The following is a 22,924-nucleotide window of genomic DNA, read 5'->3' on the forward strand; positions in this document are numbered from 1 at the left end:
AAACGATTATTGAAAAGTTTTCAACTATCAGGTCTATTATAGTTTTCCATTTTTGCTTTTTTTAAAATGGAAAAACCACCCCTCCCTATACGACCACTATTAAGTGTGGGACCGACTCAATATATCTGCAGGTCCTACTGTTCCACCAATGGCAACAATTACACCTACACTGGAGTACCACTTTTGTCTTTACCAAAGCTAAAAACCTACCAAAATATAGCATTCCTGCTCAGACAAGAATACATGTAGGGCCCATCGATAGGTGACGAAAATGCCCTACAAACACTTTCCATGAGATTTAACTACTGAAAGATTGAAAAGAAGACCTCATGGACACATACAATATGTGAATTCCTCTCCGTTTACATGTTAGTCTTTACATATGATCAAAATTATGGTAGATCTCAACACTTGAAGTTTTGAGCACCCATCAAGGAAGCAGGATGCCAGCATTCATAGAACTCATACAAGCAGGACAGCGTTTATACAACCATCGTTTTCTGGGTTGTTCGTAACTTGGGCATATTTCCCTGCAGCCATAAGTGAAAATGTAAGTTTGGACTTTGGACAAAAAAATGGAAGACTATTTAGTCATGCAAGTGATGTACAAATCTCTCACCCCACACAACTTTTCCCGCAGGCGTGACTAAACCAAGTTCGCTCACATTCACCTGAAATTGTTCGGTTTTAAATGGTATGATTAGTGAAGGTGGATGGCAGAAATACACTTTCATGGATGTTGTTTACTTATCAGAAAGCCTAATAGTTCTTGGGTTACCTCGATGATGGTTCCCTTGGTCATAACACCCAGTGAAGTGTACATCTGACCATTGGGGTTCTTCTTTACTCCAATTATTTCTAGATTGAAAGTACATTTCAGTTCCGGGTGCGTCACATGGGCTTTGGTAAATCGCAAACCTGTGGGGCGAATGAAGCGCTCATATTTCGGGGGTTTTCTGGTAAATGCTGGTCCCACAAATGTGGCTTTTGTGACCATCCTTTTCCACTGCTTGGCTGAATAGCAAACAGAAACAATCAATATGTTAATGCCATCTCCTGGAGCCTATTAGTCGTTCAAAAGGAATATTAGCTCATTCGAAACAATCAACTGTTTTATTCCGTTATTGATGTGGCCCAAGGTTAGAGAAGTAGAAGATAGAGGGAAAAAGAGAAGAATAAGGGGAAGAGAAGGAGGAAGGAGAGAAGATCCCTAGAATCCACTAGGAAAGAAGAGGAGAATAAAGGGAAGAAGAAGAGGGATTGGGGAGAATCTCCGTTCTCAATTCATTCATTCATCCATCCAAATCTAAAAACCCTAATACAAGAGGCCTATATTTAGGCAATTAAAATAACATGGAAATAAAATAACATGAAAAATAAAATCCCTAAAGACTAAAACATGGAAATAAAAATTCTAAAAATTCTAATGGGCAAATATGCTACTTATTGGGCCTACAATACGCATCATTCTCCCCTTGTTGAAAAGAACTCGCCTCAAATTCTAGTCCACCTGGATCAAATATATAAATGACCCACTCCAGTAGTAATAGAAGACCATCGGTGCCATACATCTGCCTAATAGAGATCGGCATAAGCAATCCATCCTGACAAGTACGACAGAATGTAGAAATAGTAATCCCAATCAATCCAATCTTCTGCTGAAACATGCAAGTGATCTCGCCTGTGCTGGATGTAACATCCATAGGTATTACCATATCCACATGAATAATATCTACCAATATCTCCTCTGTGTCAGCACCAAGTCCTGCAATCCGCTCAAAGATATGGCAATCCTCCATAATGTGCTCTCGATCATCTATCTCTGGTAATGGCTCATCGGTCAGGATACTCGCCTCTGACTCGTGACCATGCTCTGTCGATGGGCCAGCCTCACGTGGCCCAGCCACAATATCTGCCTCAGTTGTGGAAGTGTTAAGCTCGCTCTCTAGATACTCGGCAGTCAGCCCTGAGAGAATCTCAGAATCATCAGCCTCATCAACAATATCATCTGACTGACCACTGAAAATACATGTGCCTGGCCTCTGGTAGACCACTAGCATCATCTATGTCCGGCATGTCGTGGGAGTCGACAATATCAGTCATGGCATCTTCCTCCCCTTCTAGAGATGCAGCCTCATCAACAGGGGAAGAAGGAGATGGGTAGGCTGAGCATGAGTTTCTGATAGTCATGGCCTCCATGGGAGCCTTAAAGCCAAGATGCTTGTTAATGCGATTCAAGGTTACCTTCATATTAGCTATCATGTCTGAGTGCTGATCCAAAGTAACTTGAGTCTGTAGTTCCCAGGCTCCTCGGGGTTGGACTTGTCTTTGCCTCTGATATCGATAATGAGCTTTTCGAGCATAGACCGTTGCGAACTCATCTCGGACATCTTGCCATCGATTAAAACAACGTATGCCTAAGTCGCTGCGCTCTCGCAAGAATTGTCTCCATTTCACCTTGGCATCTCTGCAAACCATATCCTTGACTCGACGAATGGTCATGTGATGATCATAACCATAGTACTTATGGTAAGCATCAAGAGCCTAGATCCATTGTAGACACGCATCATCGTAATCTCCATAGGAATAGTAGTAGGCATCATAACCATAGAAATACGGAACCCATGGTGTAGTCATTGTGAAGTGAATCAATGTTGCATTGCCCCCAAATGGAATCTGTGAAAATCAGCCGTTGATCTGATTTCTGACGCCCAATTTGATGTCTACGACAAATTCCGCCTTGATCCGGTGAAGATCGACACGTGAGGTAAATCGACGGATGAGATCGATCCTGGATCTGACCTTTAGATAGCAACCAAGGTTCTAGATGGTTTCTTTATGATGATTGGAGCAAAAGCTGCACCCAATTCCGACCCAAAATGCCTCTTTTACACCCCTTTGCTAGGCCATGGATTTTGTGAACCGGTGGTCCACAATGATTTGGAAACGGTGTGGCCCTTGGGCTAGCAAAACTAAGTATAAATTGATGCACGGGTGTCGTGTGTAAAACAAATTGATGCAGGATCTCACACAGAAAAGCTTTGATACCAAACTGACGTGGCCCAAGGTTGGAGAAGTAGAAGATTGAGGGAAAAAGAGTAGAATAAGGGGAGAGGAGGGGAGAGAAGAACCCTAGAATCCACTAGGAAAGAAGAGGAGAATAAAGGGAAGAACAAGAGGGATTGGGGAGAATCTCTGTTCTCAAATCAATCATTCATTCATCCATCCATCCAAATCTAAAAACTCTAATACAAGAGGCCTATATATAGGCAATTAAAATAACATGGAAATAAAATAACATGAAAAATAAAATCCCTAAAGACTAAAACATGGAAATAAAAATCCTAAAAATTCAAATGGGCAAATATGCCACTTATTGGGCCTACAATACGCATCAGTTATGATACCTAAAGGAGTTGTGAGTTCTCTTCACTTATTTGGTAAAGAGAGCAAGCGGAAAACGAACATTGAACAAAAAAGATACAGTCTGAACTAAACCAACTTTGAAAGACCATTCACTGTTTTCATTGGTATGCACATATTACAGACAAACTGTAATTTGGGTGTACATCCAAAACCAACCTAAACTAGCTTTGATGGTTTCTCCTTAAAGAAGCACAGAATGAAAATATCAACAAAAGCCATTCAAAAGAAAAAGAAAAAAAAAAAGTAAAGTCCGGTGGTACCATTCAAGGAAAAAAAGGTAAACTTTGATTGTAGTTCTAAAAGAAATCCCGGTCCAGCCAGTTTTGGGGGTTCTTTTAGGGAACGTGAAGGAAGAACTCGCGGAGTATTTCTCAAACCCATGTTGAACAGCGGACTCAAAAGAGGAGGCTAGAACATTGCTTGCTGGTCTTCACATCTTTAGGGAATATGGACTGCATCGCTGGCAAATACATTTTTGAAGAGGATTCAAAAGTGGTTACGGTGTGGGCCAAAGGGGCGATGGCAGCCCGTGGAAGCTAGCAATATTAGGGCTGGCAACGGGGCGGGTCAGGGCCGGATGTTGGGGTCCCCTACCCCTTCCCCTTTGCGGGGAATTTCCCCCCTCCCCTTCCCCTCCCCTCTGCGGGGATGGTGGGGAATCCCCCTCCCCTCCCCGCGGGGAATATCTAATCCCCTTCCCCTCCCCGCCCCAACATCACCCCCTCTTTAGTCATTGATACACTAATGCTGGGTGTCCCTAATCAACTTGATGCAATTTCAATATATAAAAATGTTATAAACTAACATACTTATAGACGAAGGAGATATATTTCTTACTCTTCAGAAGATAGCAAACCATCCCATAAGTTGGTCTATAACATACTTATAGACCATTGGTCCAAGACCACGGCGCTTTGATGATCCCAACCATCCCATAAGTCTTTAGATCAAGTGGTATCATAGCCACTTCGAGTACCCAACATCCAAACCCCATTTTGGATCATTATTTTGGGAAATGTTATGAGCACTGCTGTATTCTGATGATCGCACTCCTGACTTTATTAAAAGTAAGGTATGGCCCGCACCATAGGATGATCCAAACCGTTCATTAGATGGTGCACACCCTAAATAGGTTGCGCCCAAAAAATCATTTTCCTTAAGTTGATCCTAACCCTCCGATCTGTAGAGGTACTGAATGATCCTATTCCTCTATAGATCGGAGGGTTAGGATCAACCTATGGAAATGATTTTTGGGGCACAACCTATTTAGGGTGTGCCCCATCTAATGGATGGTTTGGATCAGCGTATGGTGCGGGCCATACCATACTTTTAATAATAAAATGCAATTTATTTTGGCTACCGATGTTGGCACTACGATTTTTTGATAATTGCATACACTCAGCTTGTCTTTATTATTTCAACATCTGTCAAAAGGTTATTATAGTTCCCAAAATGCTCTCAGAAGCTAATTAAAAGGAAAAGACAAGCTAAGTTTATGTTTGGGGGAATCTTGTAGCCGATCCACAGAGTTTCTAGTAGTTTTCCTAAAAAAAAAACACTTAAAAATATACAAAAAAATGGCATTGATTAACGGGGCGAGGCGGAGCGGGGACAACTCCATCCCCTTCCCCTTCCCCTTCCCCTTCCCCTCTCAAATCGGGGAATCCCCGCCCCAAACGGGCGGATCCCCGCTTTTTCGGGTGAAATTGCCAGCCCTAGCTAGCATCTATCACCTTGGAAATTTCAGACCTGTTTAAATTAATCAATCTGCAGTTACAACACCAATGGAGATCGCCCAAGTCGGAAGCAACTCTTTGGCTAAACAAGGCACAGAAAAGAGCGACCTTATTATCAGCGACATTTTCCCTATTGTGAAGTTTGTTTTCCTTTTCTTTTTCTGTTTGTGTGTGTGTGTCTGTGTCTGTGTTTTTCTTGTGTTTTTATTTTTCGTTTTTGGATAACTACTCTTCCTTTCATAGTCCCTCAGTATTCTTCGTGTACTTGATTTAAGTTGTTCAAATCCTGGGTTACCTGGTTTGCTAAATGACATACAGTATTCCGAAACGGTATGCACGAACCAGTTTGCAATATGGTTTGTGGTAATCCTTAGAACTGTTGAATTACGAATCGGCATGAAAAATGGTTTGAAGCCCAATTTCAACTTCACTTTCACATTTTTTTGAAAGACTAAACAAGATAGGAGTGAGGATCGAACATGCGACAACTTTCACTTTCTTATTTCCAACTGCTATAAATACATACTACTTTCCATTTCTGAGTATCAACTTCTCACATCCTGTCTGTATTGAGACAGAGGAAGTTTCGCCATAAATGGGAGTTAAGCATATACCATTGCCTTTTTTTAATGAGGCACAGATCAATGTGGTGGCTTGCTCCATTCGCCGTTATTTGGCATTTGTGGAGAGAGAGGAACAACAGGATCTTCAAGGGCAAGGAGAGATGCTGGGGTAAAATTGCCCTAAAAATTAAAACTGACGCATTCATTGGAGTGGGAAGGGTAAGGATGCACCGAACTATAGTATTGGAGAGATTCTCAAGAATTGGAAACTGATTATGGCTGAGAAAAAAAGGAGCAGTAAAAGTGACTCCCAAGTGTGTTCCTCGACCCCAGGATGGATCAAATTGAGCTTGAATGGTAGCTCAAATTGAGCTTTAATGGTAACTCTGAAGGTGAATCATCCAACATTATAGCATGGGCGAGTGGCAAAGCAATAGGACAATGGGCACTTGCAAGCATCATTTACAAAATTAGAGATTTGGTGGAGCGAATTGAGCCTAAACTTTAGCACATGAAGAGGTCAGCAAATGCAGATAGTTTAGCCAAAGAAGGCGCGGTCGGGGAGGATACGATAATCATTCAAGGTGACAGCTGAGGCCACAAATGAGGATTGACATTTCAGAGGGACAGGATGCTCTTAGACGGCTAAGGGGCTGGGATGCGCAGGTCGTTCACGCCCCTTATTTGAGTGTATCTGGGATGTATGTGGGGATGCCTCGTCCCCATCATTTGTACATCACTTATTGACTAGTTTAATAAATTGTGTTACCTTTTTAAAAAAAATCATACGAGGTTTCTTTGACTCAAATCGGTGATGGGTAATGCTCTGCTTCCTTGCAGCTTGCATTCCAAACTTTAAACATCTCAGCATATCCTTTTGCCAGTTACAATAGGATGAATTTCAGCCACTTAAAATAGGATGAATTTCAGATATTCATTGTCATTTGTGAAGAACAAATGGCTGATAAGGTCACAAATTTCGCATATATTGTATTCCTTACTAAATTTGGCGTTCATCATATCAACAAATAAAGATTATGCTGCCAGTGTTTACCATCCATTAGATTAGCAAATGCTATCAACAAGGAGAGAAAGGCAGCCCATAGCAATCCCTAAAAGATTTGAGAGTATGATCAGAGTAGATAAGCAGTATGAGATAGGACACTAGAACTCCAGATGGAACCCAAGGTATGCTTTGTTTTGATTGAGTCTTTGAGAGAACTGACATGTAACTGATCTCATCAGCTCAAATCATGATGAAATACTGCTCAGGATTTCAAGGCAGCATTTGCAAGTATGTTTCAAAACATAGATGTTGCAAGGATAAAACATGAAGTCTCCCTAACCCCCAATGTGTGTAAAATGCATGAGAATAAAGCATATAAAACTCAACTCAACTCAAGCCTTTGTCCCAAACTAGTTGGGGTCGGCTAATAAAGAATATACAACTTCTCACAAATATATCAATTTAAAAAAATCAATTCCAATAAAAGATAAAAAATGACATAAATAGAATACTTACTTTTTCGTTTACCAGTGCGGACTACCCGAAACATTTCATCTTCAGCCACAGGTCTCACCTGCAAAAGAAAAGAAGCTAGTATTTATGAGTTTACACATGCACTCAATTAGAAAAAGTGCAAACAAGTTTTACAACAGAATTACATATTGCATAAACATAGAACCACCAAGCACAGATATACAAGCATAATACAGCTACTTTTTTTTATTATTGCTATGTTCAAGCCATGTAACTAAATAAGAACGCGAATAGATACCTTGGGCAATGGAACCTCCCATTTACCGGCTTTCTCTTTCCTCTTTTGCTTGATAGTGTTGCTAAGAACCTACATAAACCAGAATAGCATGTTGACAAACAGCATGGCATATCCAACACTACATCACTAGATGTGTAAAAATATGGTGTCATAGTATCAAAATTCCAGCCCATCAATTTAACTACCATTACTTTACCTTTGCGCGTGTTGTTGTTTCGCGATCCAGCAGATAGGCAGGAATCGCGCCTTCATGAACATTATCATCCACCTTGCGCCGACTTGATGATTCATCATGAACAGCAAGGCTGTTGAAAGAATACAAAGATAAACAACATACAAAATGTTCAGCAAACTCTGGACAAATCGGAATAGGGTTAAAAACTGACGCATAAACAAATGCTTATTCTATTTTTTATATATATGAGAAAAGTGTTTCTAGTCCGGCCGACTAGAGATCATTCTCTAGTCCGCCACCCAAAAACACATGGGTCCCACATATTTGGGTGATCTAAAGCATTCATTTGATAGGCCTCATCATAGATAGGATGTCCACAAAAATTCAGCTTCATAGGATCTTCTTAACCCTTCGATTTGTGGAGTTAAAAAATGGACAGATTTGTGGCGGTTTATAGCCGTCCATTTTAAGCTCCACAAATCATAGAGTTGGGATGATCGTATGAAGCTAATTTCTTGTGGACACCGTCTCTATGTCAGGGCCCATCAAATGAATGCTTTGCATCACCCAAATATGTGAGACCCATGTGTTTTTGGGTGGCGGACTAGAGAATGATCTCTAGTCGGCCGGACTAGAAACACTTTCCTCATATATATATATATATATATATATATATATATATATATATATATATATATATATATATATATTATTTGGGTGATCCAAACCATTCATTTTTAAGGCCCTCACATAGATAGGGTGTCCACAAAAAATCAGATCCATAGGATCAACCTAACCATTCGAACTGTGGAGGCAAAAAATGGACTAATTTGTGAAGGTTTAAAGACATTCATTTTACCTCCACAAATCGTAGGGTTGGGATGATCCTATGGATCTGATTTTTTGTAGACACCCTATCTATGTGAGGGCCTTTAAAATGGATGGCTTGGATCGCCCAAACAATGTGGGGCCCCACAGTATTTTAAGCTAGTGTGTAGAGAACTCTCTACACATATGTGTAGGAACCGTTTTCTCTCTCTCTCTCTCTCTCTCTCTCTCTCTCTCTCTCTCTCTCTCTCTCTCTCTCTCTCTCTCTCTCTCTACATATATATATATATATATATATATTTTTTTTTATTTTTTTTATTTTATTTTTTACAAACTGGTACACATATAATATGTGCGTGTGCATGTGCGCATGTATGTATGTATCAGAATGAGAAGAAATGAAGAAAAGAATGGAGTGAGTGATCCACATATCCAGAGGAAACTTAACGAACACATAACACATGAACACCCATGAGGAAACTTAATGAACACAGTATATCTTCTCCAATCAATACCACAATCGCTTTCATAGGCTGAAAACCCAAATTTCCTTACAAACCAATCATTGAAATGAAGTGGACCTTCAGACCAAAGTTCTACAAAAGCTTGACCAAAATGTCTCTTGCAACCTTTACACATACAAGTCAGCTCACTAATTATGCATATAGATAAAAAAGAAAAAAAATTCGCCATCAATCATGGATAAGAAATCCAAGTGGCTTTGGATGGTAGAAAGATAACAAGATAGGCACAAAATGGAAATTCTGCTTCAACTTGCCATGGAGAACTTTTGAAAACTTACATCCACACAATCCCTTCACTTCTATCTATCAACCCACTCGAATGTGGTGGTTTTTGTTGTTATGCCCACAACTTGGCTACAAAATTATGGAAATAAGAAACAAAAAGAAGCACCCATTTAAGATGAAAGAGGCTTCAACTATACAGAGGCCATCCCAATTTACCTCAGATATTCCAACATTATTTAAAAATAAGCTGACTTCATACAGCCAAAGACCTTAAACTTCATAACTTTAGAGAGCTAAGCATAGATAAGTGAAAAGAATGTGAATATGAATCTTACCAACTTCAAAGTGCATAGATGCTAATTACCTCCAGAGAAGAAAAAAAACTAAAAATGATATTATGTAAAGATAAACAAAACTCCAGCCTCAAGGGCAACACTAACCTTGGATACGATTATCTATCCAACTAACCACAACTTTGCACAAATAAATCATAATGAGTGCAATAGAAGGAATAATAACCTGCAATTCAGACATGTATGAATTCCTAGCCCATGACAAGAATAAGATCGTAAGAAAAGCTTAGCTACCATGTAACGATGATCACACGGCATGCATACAATTTTTTGACAATTTTATTCTACTTTTTTCTTTTTTGAATAATAACAAAATATTTAGTAAAGAAGAAAGAAACAACACAGGAAATAGAGATTTCCAACCCTCTCTGGCTAGAGAGTCAGCCACTTCATTAGATTATCTAAAAAATGTGAGAAAAAGATTCCCAAACCATATAAAATTATAATGTAATATGCAAGCGAGTGTCTTCATAGATCCAAAATATGACAAAGAGCCGAAGTAATCACATTGGAAGAGTCTCCCTCAACCCACAACTAACCACCAAGCTCTTAGTGGAAAAGGTGAGGACCTCAGAGAAAAGGACACACCTCAACTCCATTGGACTCTTTGATACCTAAAAGAAGGCTTTCAATAATTCACCTCTGTAATTCATAAACACATCTATACCCTACAAATCCTACCATCGAAGACAAGCATAAAATCACATCATAATCTATCCCGCCCTTCTCCTCTATTTCACATTTGACTCCCTAACAGAACCACCATAAGAAAACAAGCTGGGATCTCAGGCAGAATTATTTTGCAGGGGGGCCCATAACATGTGCACAAAATTATAGAACTTGTAAATTACATCAAAAGAGTGATGAAAGTCCTATCTTATTCAAATTCCTATGTGTGTATCGTATATTGTACATGACTATAATTTCCGCAGAAACCTAAATTAGGTAGATAATATACAGAATATCATAATAAATTATCATGTCTTTGGAGCAAATATTTGGAGGCAAAAAGCTTGGGGAAGTTAGAAAAATGAAATCCGGCCCAACTATGATTTCTAACCCCTTTAGACTTTAAGATCATCCAATCCCATAAAATGCTCGCAATTTACTTCCAAACCCCTATGCCTCCATACAAATCATGAAACTTTTAATTATTTCATTTCCTTACGTAAATACCAACATCACGTAACAGGCGTCAAGCAGAAAAATCCAAATCATTCACAGAAAATATAAAGCAGTAAAATTAAGAATTACAAACAGAAAAAAAAAAACCCCTAAAATCACAGAATGTAAATGCAACTCACGTTTTCTTCATTAGCGCCTTCTCTGCATAGCGTTTCTTTGCAAACATCTTCCCCTTGATACCCAGTGCCTGAAATCACATAAATTTTTAAAAAAAACGATAATTAAAGGGAAATGAAAAAATATGGAGATGAAATAAGAACAAACAAAAATCTACAAATGTCTTTTTTTACATCACAAAAAAAAAAAAAAAAAAAAAAAAAAGAAGATGGGGGGCATGAGGAGGAAAATTACCTTCTGAGCAAAAGCGGATCGCTTGTGAACTTGGCGAGCCTCTTTCTTTCTCTTACGCTCGAAGTGATCATGGCGATATCCATAACGCTTCTGATGAAGCTCGATATAATCTCCTTGCGGCTATACAAATAAGAAAAAAAAAAGGAAGATGAAGATGAAGATGAAGACAATTGAAGAAGAAAGTTGCATCAGCGGTAAGGAGATATAAGGAAAAAAGGATCAGATTCTAATAGAAATAGAAAAAGAAAGCCGAAGATCTGGTTATGAGCGAACCATGGCAATAGAGAGGAAGGATTTTTCGCGAAGAAGCAGTAAGAGGATAAACCCTAAAATTTCTGTGACTGCTAGGGTTTTTATTTTCTTGTAGTTAGGGAAGGAAATGAGTTTCCATACTTTCAAAGGGAAATGACACATTCGCCCCTTTTTTAACTTGGGACATCCCCTATGGCTATGGCTGCTCTTTTACACTTTAAGGAGCTGTCTCAAGTTAAAAAAAGGGGGACAAATATATCATTTTCCTTTTGCAGAAGGTATAAAGGGCCCACCTTGTTCGAAGGTCCAAACCATTCACTTGGATTGCCTCCTGGTCCCCACAAGGATCATCTTAACCCTCTGATATATGTGGAAAAAAGGGAGCGAATATATCATTTTCCCTCTTCAAAAGGTATAATGGCCCCACCTTGTTCGAAAATCCAAACCATTCATTTGGATCAATCTCACATTATAAGGGTGTGGCCGGCGGTGTTTACAGGGCGGCACGCTGATCCACATTGCCCACAGCCCACAGGTTCCACCCCTCTCACTAACCGCTATATTCCCTATTCGGCCCCCTCCGTATACAGCTAGGGACAGGAGAGTTAAGCCTTTTGTTTTCTTGAACCTTACCTGGGTCATCAACTACAGATATTACACAGATCCCACTCTCCCATTAATGAAAGGACTAAGCCTTCTAACCTCTGACAAGTATGCTCCGACAAGGATTCTTGTCGATGATACACTGATAGCCTTATTAAGGCCAAAAGCATAATACCAGTTTAACAGAGCCTTAACTGAGATGGACTAATGTCATTACTCAAGTTTGAAACCCTAATGCTCTCTTTGGTTGCTTGTAGATGGCTGGGAGAATGGGAGAAAAATAAGTCAGAGAGAATTAGACAAGAATGAAAGAGAATGGAAGATGGGGAGAATATTAGGAGGGAGCAAGGTTTAAAATTTCGGTTTCGGTACCGGTTTCGGACCTTGAAATTTTGAAATTTCAATCGAAATTTGGTACAAGAAAAAAAAACAATATTTTATTCATTATTAAATTTCGGTGAAATATTAATTAAATATTAAAAAAAAACAGATTTTTTGTGTCAAATTTCGGAAAAACTGAAATTTTGAATTTCGGTCGAAATTTAAAACCATGGGAGGGAGATTTGCGAGTAGTGTTTGGTTGCGTGAGGAAATTAGGGTGTCAATATCAAAATATAGGTGGAAGAGAGAGAAAAGTAAGAGAGAGAGAGAGAGAGAGAGAAAGAAAACAAGAATTTATCCAACTTTCTCCATTTTGGTGAAAAAAGGGGAGAAGATTATGGGGGGGGAACATCTCCGCCACGTAGGCGCCACCTAGGATAAAAACCAATAATGATGTCTAGAAGTTGTCTAGTGGTCAAAGGTGTAAATGACAACCAAACATGCTTTGGAGAGATTTTTGGGAGATCTCATGCATTTGAAACTCCTACAATCCCCCCCAAAACAAGCAACCAAACAGAGCATAAGCGTTAGGTGCATCCTTTGGACGTGATTTTTGGGCCTAAGCTATTTACACTGGGGGCAATCCAAATGAATGGTTAGGATCTTTGAACAAGGTAAGCCCATTGTACTTCTTGAAAAATAAACACAAGCCCTACTACTTCGTATGAAAACTGGAGATATTTATTACAGGGGGTCTGCATGAGCTTCCACTTATTTTTCTAAAGTACAGTGGGACCCACATAGATCCAAACATTTTTGTTGCGCTCTTAAATAAATTGTGCTAAAAAACCATCTTCATTAGATGACCCTAACCCTCCGATTTATAGAGAATTTTTTAGTAATGACTGACCTCTACGGAGGCGAGCCTTGGCGCAACAGTAGGTTGCTCCATTGTGACTTGTTGGTCACAGGTTTGAGTCACGGAAATTGCCTCTTTGCAAAGCAATAGTAAGACTGCTTACATCTGGCCCTCCCCTAACCCCGCAATGGAGGGAGCCTCGTGCACTGAGCCTCCCGGCTGTCCTCTACGGAGATGAATTTCATATAGGCTCGTTGCATTTTAAAAAAAAAATGTGCAAGCACAAGTGGGCACACAAATGCGGAGATTTTATACGGGGCCTGTCCTAACCAGAGTGTTGTCCTTAATATTTGATCCATAACAACTGAGTTTATAAGAGGTTGGCATTGGATCAAACACCATATAATTTCGCCCCACGGCAATACCTAGGAGAGGAAGTGCCTCTGCGTCCGGGCTATTGCCAATTCCATTTTTAACCATAGCTCAGCTGAGGCCTAGCCAATTGAGACCCTGAATATTGGGTTGCTAGTTTTTTGGGTTAAGTAGGCCAAAATCCAAGTGTTAATATTGCTCTCCAAATTTATTCTTCTTAATTAGACATAGTATCATTCATAGCTCGATTGGACTATATTTAGGCCTAATTATCTTTTGATACAGAGTCAATTATAGTAACCAATCACTTCTTGTTTCCAGGTTAATTAGGTCAAACTCCAAATGCTAGTCTGCCTTCCAATTTTAATCTTGTCACTGTCACCTAATCTCGTTAATTAAAAAATCTTTCAGGATACCATGATTGCTGGTAAGGGCTGGCAATTTCACCCGTGAAAACGTGGATCCGGTCCGCCCCGCCCTGCATGGGGTGGGGATCCCCGATTTGAACGGGGACAGGGATAGATTTGCCCTCGCCCCCTTCAATATCCAATCATTCATTTATTTTATTATTATTTTCAAGTGTTTTACTATTTTTTGTGAGAACTAGGAATATATTTCTTATAGGCTAGTGATATTAGCACTACCATATTTTGATATTGTGTGGTTCAAAGGTCATATCCCTAAATATGCCGTCACATCATGGAAGGCTCTCCTTAATAAGATGAGCATTAAAGATCGAATATTCAGCAGAGGCACCCAATCTGATTCCTCTTGTGTTCTATGTAATACGGCCACTGAATCAGTGAACCACATGTTCTTTAAATGCGGGTATTCTGCTTGGGTTTGGAGACAAATTCTCTGGAGAGCTAGGCATCACAAAAACGTAAAGAACTCTCTGATCGAAGAAGCAAATTGGCTCACGAAGAAATGTCGTGGGAATAGTCCGTCCTCTATTGTGCTTAAATTCTGCTTTTCCAATGCCATTGCCAAAATTTGGAGAGAAAGAAACTCTCGTATCTTTGAAGGTACAAGAAAGCATAAATCCCTCATCCTCCTCAAAGATATTCTCTTCAAAGCCAAGCTTAAAATCAATTCTCTGAAAATTAGCATCCTTATTCGGGTATAGATTAAATCTCCCTCACCTGAGTCAAAATTGGTGTTCCTGGATTCCCCCCGTCTTGATGAACTAAAAATTTGGATGCTTCTCTGGATGATGATAGAGGAGGTATCAGTGGGCTGATTCGAGACAATTCAGACACCTGCATTTCTCTTTTATTGCAAAATGTGAACAAAGAAGAAATCTTCGAGCTTGAACTCTATGCTATTGAAAAAGGCATTCAACTGGCTTCTACCCTCAATGCAAGAAATATCTGGGTGGAATCTGATTCCAAGTTCGCAGTTGATATCTTAAATGGTTCCTCGGCGATCCCATGGAGACAGACAATGAGAATCAGAAGAATTAAATTTGCTCTATGTGCTTTCATCCATTACAAGATAACCCACATCTGGAGGGAGGCAAACTCTGCTACTGATTACCTCTCAAAGAGGAATTGTCCTATAAAAGGTTGGAATGTGCCCGGTTCGAGATCCACTTATGAGCTTTCCAACATTATTGATGAAGATGAAAAATGATCCCAATATCTGCGCCTGTAACAGTTCCCTCAGGCTTGTTCTTCGTTCTCTTTTGTTGGTTCTCCTTTTGTGTTTATGCTGCCCTTGCGGTCCCCCTTGTAACTCTCATTTCTATTTTTAATATATCTGTTGGGGGTCCTACCTAACCCCAGCTTGCCAATAAAAAAAAAAAAATACAGCTTGTCTTTTCTTCGTATATTAGTATTAACATTTGACAACTGTTCAAAAATTAAAAGACAAGATGAGTTAGCTGAAAATATCAAAACATGGGAGTGCCAACATCAATTTCAGGGCAGGGATGGGACGGGGATTTTTGTCCCCGTAGGATGTGGGGCAGGGATGGGGATTGGGATTAGATATTCCCCACATGGAGGGGATGGGGATTTCCCGCCTTCCCCGCAGCGGGGAGGGGGGCGGGGACAAGAAAAATTCCCCGCAAAGGAGAAGGGGACGGGGATGCAGCATCCGGCCCCGCCCGGCCCATTGCCAGCCCTAATTGCTGGATCTCTCATAGCTTTATTTGTCTATATTTAGGCTCAATTCTCTACTGTAATAGTATCCAACAAATTATACTCCCCCCACCACAACCCCGCACCCACGCCTTGGAGTGGCATTCCTCACTTTATTCTGTACTTTTTTTGCTACGATGTTGACAGCTTTTTTAGATCGGAAATGATATATGCACTTGTTGGTTTTGATAATGGAACCCCAAACTTTATTAAACAATTTTTTGGGTTGGTTTTTAATTGCTTTTTGGGAATTGCATTAGCTTGTAACCATTGAATATAAAAGTGTAAATACAGAGAGGCAAAACAGGATTTCATTTTGAAAATAAAGACCAAAGTGAAATTCACCAACGATTTGGTCATTTCCCGCGTGGTCTTTGCATTTATTGGGGGATTCAAGCGCACTTCATTGTCTTCTTGCACATGTGTCAAAACATAGGGTTTATTCTCCTTTTACAAAGCAGATTTCCGTTTGGCTGGCAGCCATTGTACAAAAAAAAAGAAGGTAGTATGGATATTGATGGTGTTGGAATCTCTTTCCGTGACCGAACGGCTGGTAGAGCTCCGCCGGTTATAGACCTATGCTCACAGATAAAGCATTAGGGGTCCTGGAGTTTTGGCTCCGGGAAGCCACTCCGATGCTCAAGTCAGGAATTCGCACCACAGGATAAAACCAACAAAGGTAAGACAACTAAAGCAAAGACAATGTGGTTTGATATGTCATACGAGATGGGTGGAGAGTGGTGGTGATGGAGATGGTTTTTTCTTTCCGCGGGAGGAGATCCTTGTATCTTTGAGCGTGGCAACTTTTATTCCCGGAGAGCCTATATAATGTGTTTCGGTGTACGTGTGACGTGTCAAAGCCCCATTGGTTAAGGTGAAATGATGGAGGTATATTGTGTATTTGTGTATTTGTGTAGCATTGTCTCTGGAGGAAGAGAGGCACGATCTCTATCTCTGCACTTGTGGGTGGAAGGTTCTCCTGCTTCTAACGGCGGTGTGCACTAAGGCGGTGGGGGACAAGGTAGCGGAGGCACGGCCCTATGAGGAGGTGGTGGGCAGGGGTGTGGGGACTGCGAGACATGCTCCTGCCACATGGTGAGATCTCGTGGGGGTGCCGATTTTACCTGTAACAGAGATCATTTTACTTCGGGAATTGTAACAACCAACAAGAAAATGTAAATGAAAGGAAGCATTGATAAATCATCTTCCACTCTTCATCATTTCCACTCTGAAATTGATTTATTTTGGGAATTGCATTAGCTTCTAACAGCTGACTAGAAAAGTGTAAATACAAGTCGTGGACGTATGGATATCATTTTATTTTAGGGAATTGGAACATCCAACAAGAAAATGTATATACCATACATTTAGGATAGCCAATCCTAAGGGGTTTGTTCTGTAAGAAAAACTATTGGCGTGTTCAAAGTTCAAACCATGAGCATGCGATTTAGATAGACTGAAACATGAAAAATGATCAAATTTAAATACATCTTGAATGCTTTTGCAATTAATGATGCTTGATCCATGTATGTCTTTAAGCATCGCAAAATGAAGAGCAATTGACGGTGGTCTTCTACTCTCTCCACGTTTCCTTATGTGTATTCCAATGGGAAGAAAATAACACATTGTATATGTGAGAGTAGAGACCAACCCCATATTTATATTAAGTAAAGAGAAACACTAGAGTCTGCCCATTATCGACTCTTGTTCCTTAAATAAGCCCACCAACCTTATTGGGCTTATATCGGGCCCACACATAATATCAAGCAATTACCGTACCATTTCTAACGTGAACACACGTGGACAAGGTGTTCCCGGCTCAAACCTTATTGATCACTAACCGTCTATGAGCCGATCCTGATTACTCTTTACTAATCAAGCATTCTCTACAATCTGGTTTTCTCAAAGCCAAAACACTATGCAAGTCCTCTAAAAACCTTACATGTTCAAGATAAAATTACCCAAGCTGATAGATAATCCCAGGAACAACGTATCTAAGGTTTTCTGCACCCGTGCGGGACAACCCCTTTTAGGAACTTTGCTTGTAGCATTGTAAATTATTGTTTTAATTAGGTAAAAGCAAAACCCTGCATGGATTTGCTTATTTCCGGTTATTTTAGGTATGCCCTGCGAAGCTCTCCATTTACTTCCTCAAATTTAATGAACTTGGTTTTATTTGTTTAACACCCATTTTAAAGTGAAAAAATAGGCATAAAACTTGTTTTACACCCATTTAAATTGAGCCTCTACGAAATATTATGGAGAGACTAGTTTCATTCAAGAAAAATAAGAAGAAAATGAAAGAGCAAGAACAAACACGGTTGGCCTAAACTGAAGGTGTTCCTTACGCAAATGAGGAAACTAATGTCAAGCAGGCGGGGTTCCATTGAAAGGGACTTGTCACTATGTTTTCTTTGTGATTGTGTGTGGGAGGTGGGGAAGCGAGGGCGGCAATGTAATCTAATGAACCCCGCTTTTGAAACATTATTATTAAGTAATCACATCAATCAATGATAATTCTACCCATCCAACACATGACTTTTGTTTGTTGAATTTAAACCATTGATGTCTCTTCTTAAACCTTCATTTGCACTCCAAAAATCGAATGGTTAAGATCGCCCAATAGTGTAATGTTTTGCCACAGCTAATCTTTGACGATGCCCACTCAGCTAATGAATGGTTAAGATCATGCTAGTATCATCGCATATTCCAATCTCATCTCGTCATTGTATAAATCAAAACCTGATTAAGACTATCCAATAGACAATATTTCACTAGGCCCGCTCTAGTACTAAAAAGGGAACTTTTCCTTCTTATTTTGTATGGGACCCCTACTTGTTTCTAACCATTTTCTAACCAAAAAATAAAAAATTTATTACTATATAAACCACAGTAGGAGCCTTCTCTTGGCACTATCCAGTTATCACTTATCACACTGAATAAAAGATTAAAAAAATCGAACGCATATAAGACCACATAAGCACGCAGCAACTTCATTTTGTTAAGATATCCACTTGCTTACATTAAAAAATTGTGTATTGCCACATCCCCACAAAAGTGGGAGAAATGAATCCACAAGAAGACATCAAACTAGTTTCATGCGTAGTCAATTTATGCCTCGTGGTGATTCACGTACCACCGAGATGTTGAGGGCTGTTTGGATTCGTGGATTTTATAATCCAGGTTTTTAGTTTGAAAACAGTGTAAAAGAGGGTGTTCATGATCAGGCTGCTGCCACTGTCTTCGCAGTGTTTCTTGGATTTTCAGTGATAAACTCAGGTTTTAAAAATCTCTCATGCATCCTAAGATTTCTAAAACTTGGAAATATGGGAGGATGTGCTACTCTCTTGCTGACGGAAAGAAGGGCCAGTGTAAAAGAGGGTGTTCATGATCAGGCTGCTGCCACTCTCCTCGAAGCATTTCTTGGATTTTCAGTGATAAGCTCAGGTTTTAAAAATCTCTCCTGCATCCTAAGATTTCTAAAACTTGGAAATATGGGAGGATGTGCTACTCTCTTGCTGACGGAAAGAAAGGCGAGAAGTCAAAAACAATGGTTGGTCCGCTTCTTCTCTTGTCTCTTAGCTACAATTTTGAAGAAATTCCGGATTCTAAAATTCGCGTATCCAAACGGCCCCTAGTTAATTATTAGACGCCCCCTAAATTATTCATGATAAACATTTTGAGGTGTCGCATTTGATCTCGACCGTCCGTAACCGATGTGGAAGAATAGACTGATTTGGGATAGGTTGATTTGGGATAGGTTGTTTGTTTTCGTGTGGGCTAGTTTCAAAGGCTGATGTTTTGTTTTCGTACGGGCTATTTTCAAACGCAAAGGCACACTTTTCTTGAGAATCGTTTTATGTGGACGTAGAACCTTGAGAGTGAGTGAGAGTGATTGTCATCGGAAATCGCTTTGTTTCGTGAAAGCTATGCTCAGTTCAGTGACTCGCGAGACCATTTGAGTAAGGTGCCCTCCTAGCTCTATCAACTTAAGGGGCCTACGAAAGTAAGTGGGTCATTCGGGTTGTGTTTGGTAATCATTATTTGTTTTTTGTGTTTTTTTTCCTTGAATTATCGTAATTAATCTTTTTGAGCAACTTTAGTTAGGCCTTCTCATTTCAGACTTTAAATATTGATTTTCAGTTCAAAGCTAATTATTTAACTCAAAATTAAACATAATTTTATGTCCAATAATAAGCTTTGGATTTAAAAATCAATTTCCAAAATTCAAAACTAACAAGGTATGTTACAATTCAAATTTGCTTAAGGCAAAAATAGAGGATTCACTTTTTACCATTTCTAAAAAACTTTACCTTGGGTAATTCAAGAATCAGAGAACAACTCAACTCAACTCAACTAAGCCTTTGTACCAAACTAGTTGGGAAATTCAAGAATCAGAGAATCACTCCAGAAAATGGCCACCAATTGCAACTTAAGCTGCCCTTTTAGGAATGCTAGCCTCAAGCAGTTAAGTTGAGAGAAGTTAATTATACTGTGCTAATGGATATTATTTGAGGAATTATTACCGAATGTGTAAATAAAAACTGAAAGGAATGAGATTCTCAATAAATAAATAAAATTGTAGAGTTGTAGATGGAACTTATAACTAAAGTTGGAGAACTCAATCACATGCCGTGCCCATTATTAGGTATCGACGCCACAAGACTTATATAACACAAAGGAAATGCATTTCCCAAAGGGCACAGTCTTAAAAATTCATGGAGCTTGCCATTGAAAAAAGAGGTAGAGAGATGAAGGTATGGATCCTAAGAGGTAGTGCATTTGAACCACTCAGGTAAGGTAAAACCCTAATTTTTTCTATTCTATTTTTTAATATTCATGATCACTCATGTTAAAAAGATTTATAATTCTAGTTTTAAAACTATTTTAAATCATATTAATTTCAAAAAAAAAAAAACAAAAAAAAAACCCATGGAATTTAACATTCTTTTTTTACACCGCGCCTTGGTGAGTTAGATCGAGTTGATTCGGATCTAAAACCTATAATCTAAGGTCTTGCCCAACTTGGTTATTGAGTAGGTCTTAAAATGCTAGATTTGACCCGAAGCCAGCTCAAATGTGGTCCATTAAGTTGGCGCAACTAATACACTTGAACTAGTCATTTGGCACCGCGTGGTGAGTACCCACTGGCTGTTGAGATTGTTGATCAATTTTTTTTTACCATAAAACAACAAATTAGATGGTTATGATTGTTTCCATTAGAGACTTTTCATATCATGGGAAATGACACATACAAAACATTCAAAGTGGTGATTGAAGCAAACTTCTAATTTAGTGCATCTTTATGTTTTTTTAGAACAGACAAACGTCAGGAAAAGAAGATAGGGAAATGATATATTCAAGCTAGAGAGAGAGAGAGAGAGAGAGAGAGAGAGCCAAATCGTGAACATATTTCTTGTGAGTTTACAAGTTCACTTTTCTTTTATATTCATTCAGAAGTTTGATTGTTTTGATAACCACAAAGCAGATAAAATAAAACTCTTCCTATTAAAGCAGCTAAGTAATGTAAACCTCCTCTTTGTAGTTATCGATATGGATTTATGTAAATCACATAATAAAAACTCTAAACACCTAGTAAAAGATAATTGATAAATGGCCGGTGATGATAACGTTCACAGTACGATGGAAGTACCACGCTTGATATTTGATCAAATATCAACTTCTTAAAGGTGAGCTGCTGTGGGATCAAATATTAAGGATGGGATGATGAGTATGTGTTTATACGCCCATTCGTCATTTCTTATTTATGACCACACTTTTACCCTACAAACAGGTGGTCTGGTGAAGAAAAAGGGGTGAACATATCATTTCCAACCAAAATATTGTCATTTTTGGGCTGTTCCCCACGGGAATGAAATAGTTGGGTAAGCTGTTCATGGGTTTGGCTATTCAGATAATATAATTTTAGGAAAATGATATCAGCACAACCATTTTATGTTATTTGCACTAATGCACCGTGTATTTTAGTATTTAAAGAGGCGTCAAAAGGTCATTACAGTTCTTAAAGGTAAAAAGCTTTTACAAGCCATTTAAAAAAGAAAAGATTAGCTAGGACCGTGCAATTATTAAAACATGGTTGTGCTGATATCATTTCCCTAATTTTATCTTGAAATTATCATTTGCATTGTTAATAAATTTTGTTCTAATGAGATCTTAGCCAAGATTAAAGTTCGAGGATGGAATTATATCCAAGAATAAAATAAACACCCCCTTGCCATTATGTGGATAACAACATAAAAGGCCGCTGTCTGGATGTATGTAATATATAACTAGTAGGAAAGGGAAATTCATTCTTATTTTCTTACCTTCCTCTTACTCTTGATTTGAGAGGAAAGTCCAACGGTAAAAAAAAAAAAAAAAAAAAAAAAAAAAAAAAAAAAAAAAAAAAGAAAAAAAAAAAAAGAAAAGAAAAGAAGAAGAAGAAGAAGAAGAAGAAGGGGGGGGGGGGCTCACATTTTGAACCGTAAATGGCAATCAAACAATGCTCCTATGCTAGGAATTTTTTTTTAAAAAATGCCTCTTTATTTTGAGTTTTCTATTTTTCTGTACAATCAAATGGACCCTAGGAAAAGACAAACCAAGGGGTTAGAAATGGTGAGAAAAGTTCATTTCGGTCTAGCTTTTACTGACAAGACTTCTTTTGTACCTCTTTAATAATTTCATAAAAGCACGGGTCATGTTGATAATTCTGCCTAATCTTTGTTCCCCATACGTAATTATTCCAAAAAATAATTTCCCAAGTTTATTGCAAGATATTTCTTGGCGAACCCACATAGCTGACCTCTTAAATATTTGGAAAACACTTCGAAAACTGATAACCGCCTTTCTAAACAAAGAATTAAAGTGAAAATGACAATCACTGTGCTTTTGGTGTTTGTGTGGATTCCAGTTCTCTTCCTTGTCTTGTTGCACAGGTGTCACTATATTCCATTATCGTAGCAGGCTTCTAAATGTTAATAAAACATATTTTCTTTTTATATGATGTGTGACCATATTATTGTACGGCCTACTATATGGTGGTGCCTCTTTAAGAAACTTCGAATTAATCAAACAAAAAGGATTGGGTTCATGCCATAGAAATAATTTTTTTATGTTGGGCCCCATCACATGGACGGTCTGGATAATCCTATAAAGTAATCCATACAGTACTTTTTGAAAATACGGGACTATAAGGGCTTACACCACATTAAATCTCCACAGAGTAAAGCGTC

At 38.9% G+C, this 22,924-nt stretch overlaps 1 protein-coding gene across 1 annotated transcript; it reads right to left on the minus strand.

Moving 5' to 3' along the window:
• Nucleotides 1-313: 313 nt before the first annotated feature.
• Nucleotides 314-11,577, minus strand: LOC143877464 (uncharacterized). Its single transcript, XM_077379507.1, has 9 exons — nucleotides 11,418-11,577; nucleotides 11,145-11,264; nucleotides 10,913-10,980; nucleotides 7,700-7,808; nucleotides 7,504-7,572; nucleotides 7,248-7,305; nucleotides 779-1,014; nucleotides 620-671; nucleotides 314-530 (listed from the first exon to the last, which is right to left on the minus strand). Exons 1-9 carry the CDS (start codon nucleotides 11,556-11,558, stop codon nucleotides 463-465), a joined length of 921 nt encoding a protein of 306 aa, XP_077235622.1. The 5' UTR covers nucleotides 11,559-11,577; the 3' UTR covers nucleotides 314-462.
• Between the last annotated feature and the right edge of the window lie 11,347 nt (nucleotides 11,578-22,924).

Source organism: Tasmannia lanceolata, unplaced genomic scaffold (assembly GCF_043159265.1).
Source record: "Tasmannia lanceolata isolate RefF3 unplaced genomic scaffold, GAP_Taslan_0.1 ptg000005l, whole genome shotgun sequence".
NCBI lineage: Eukaryota > Viridiplantae > Streptophyta > Magnoliopsida > Canellales > Winteraceae > Tasmannia > Tasmannia lanceolata.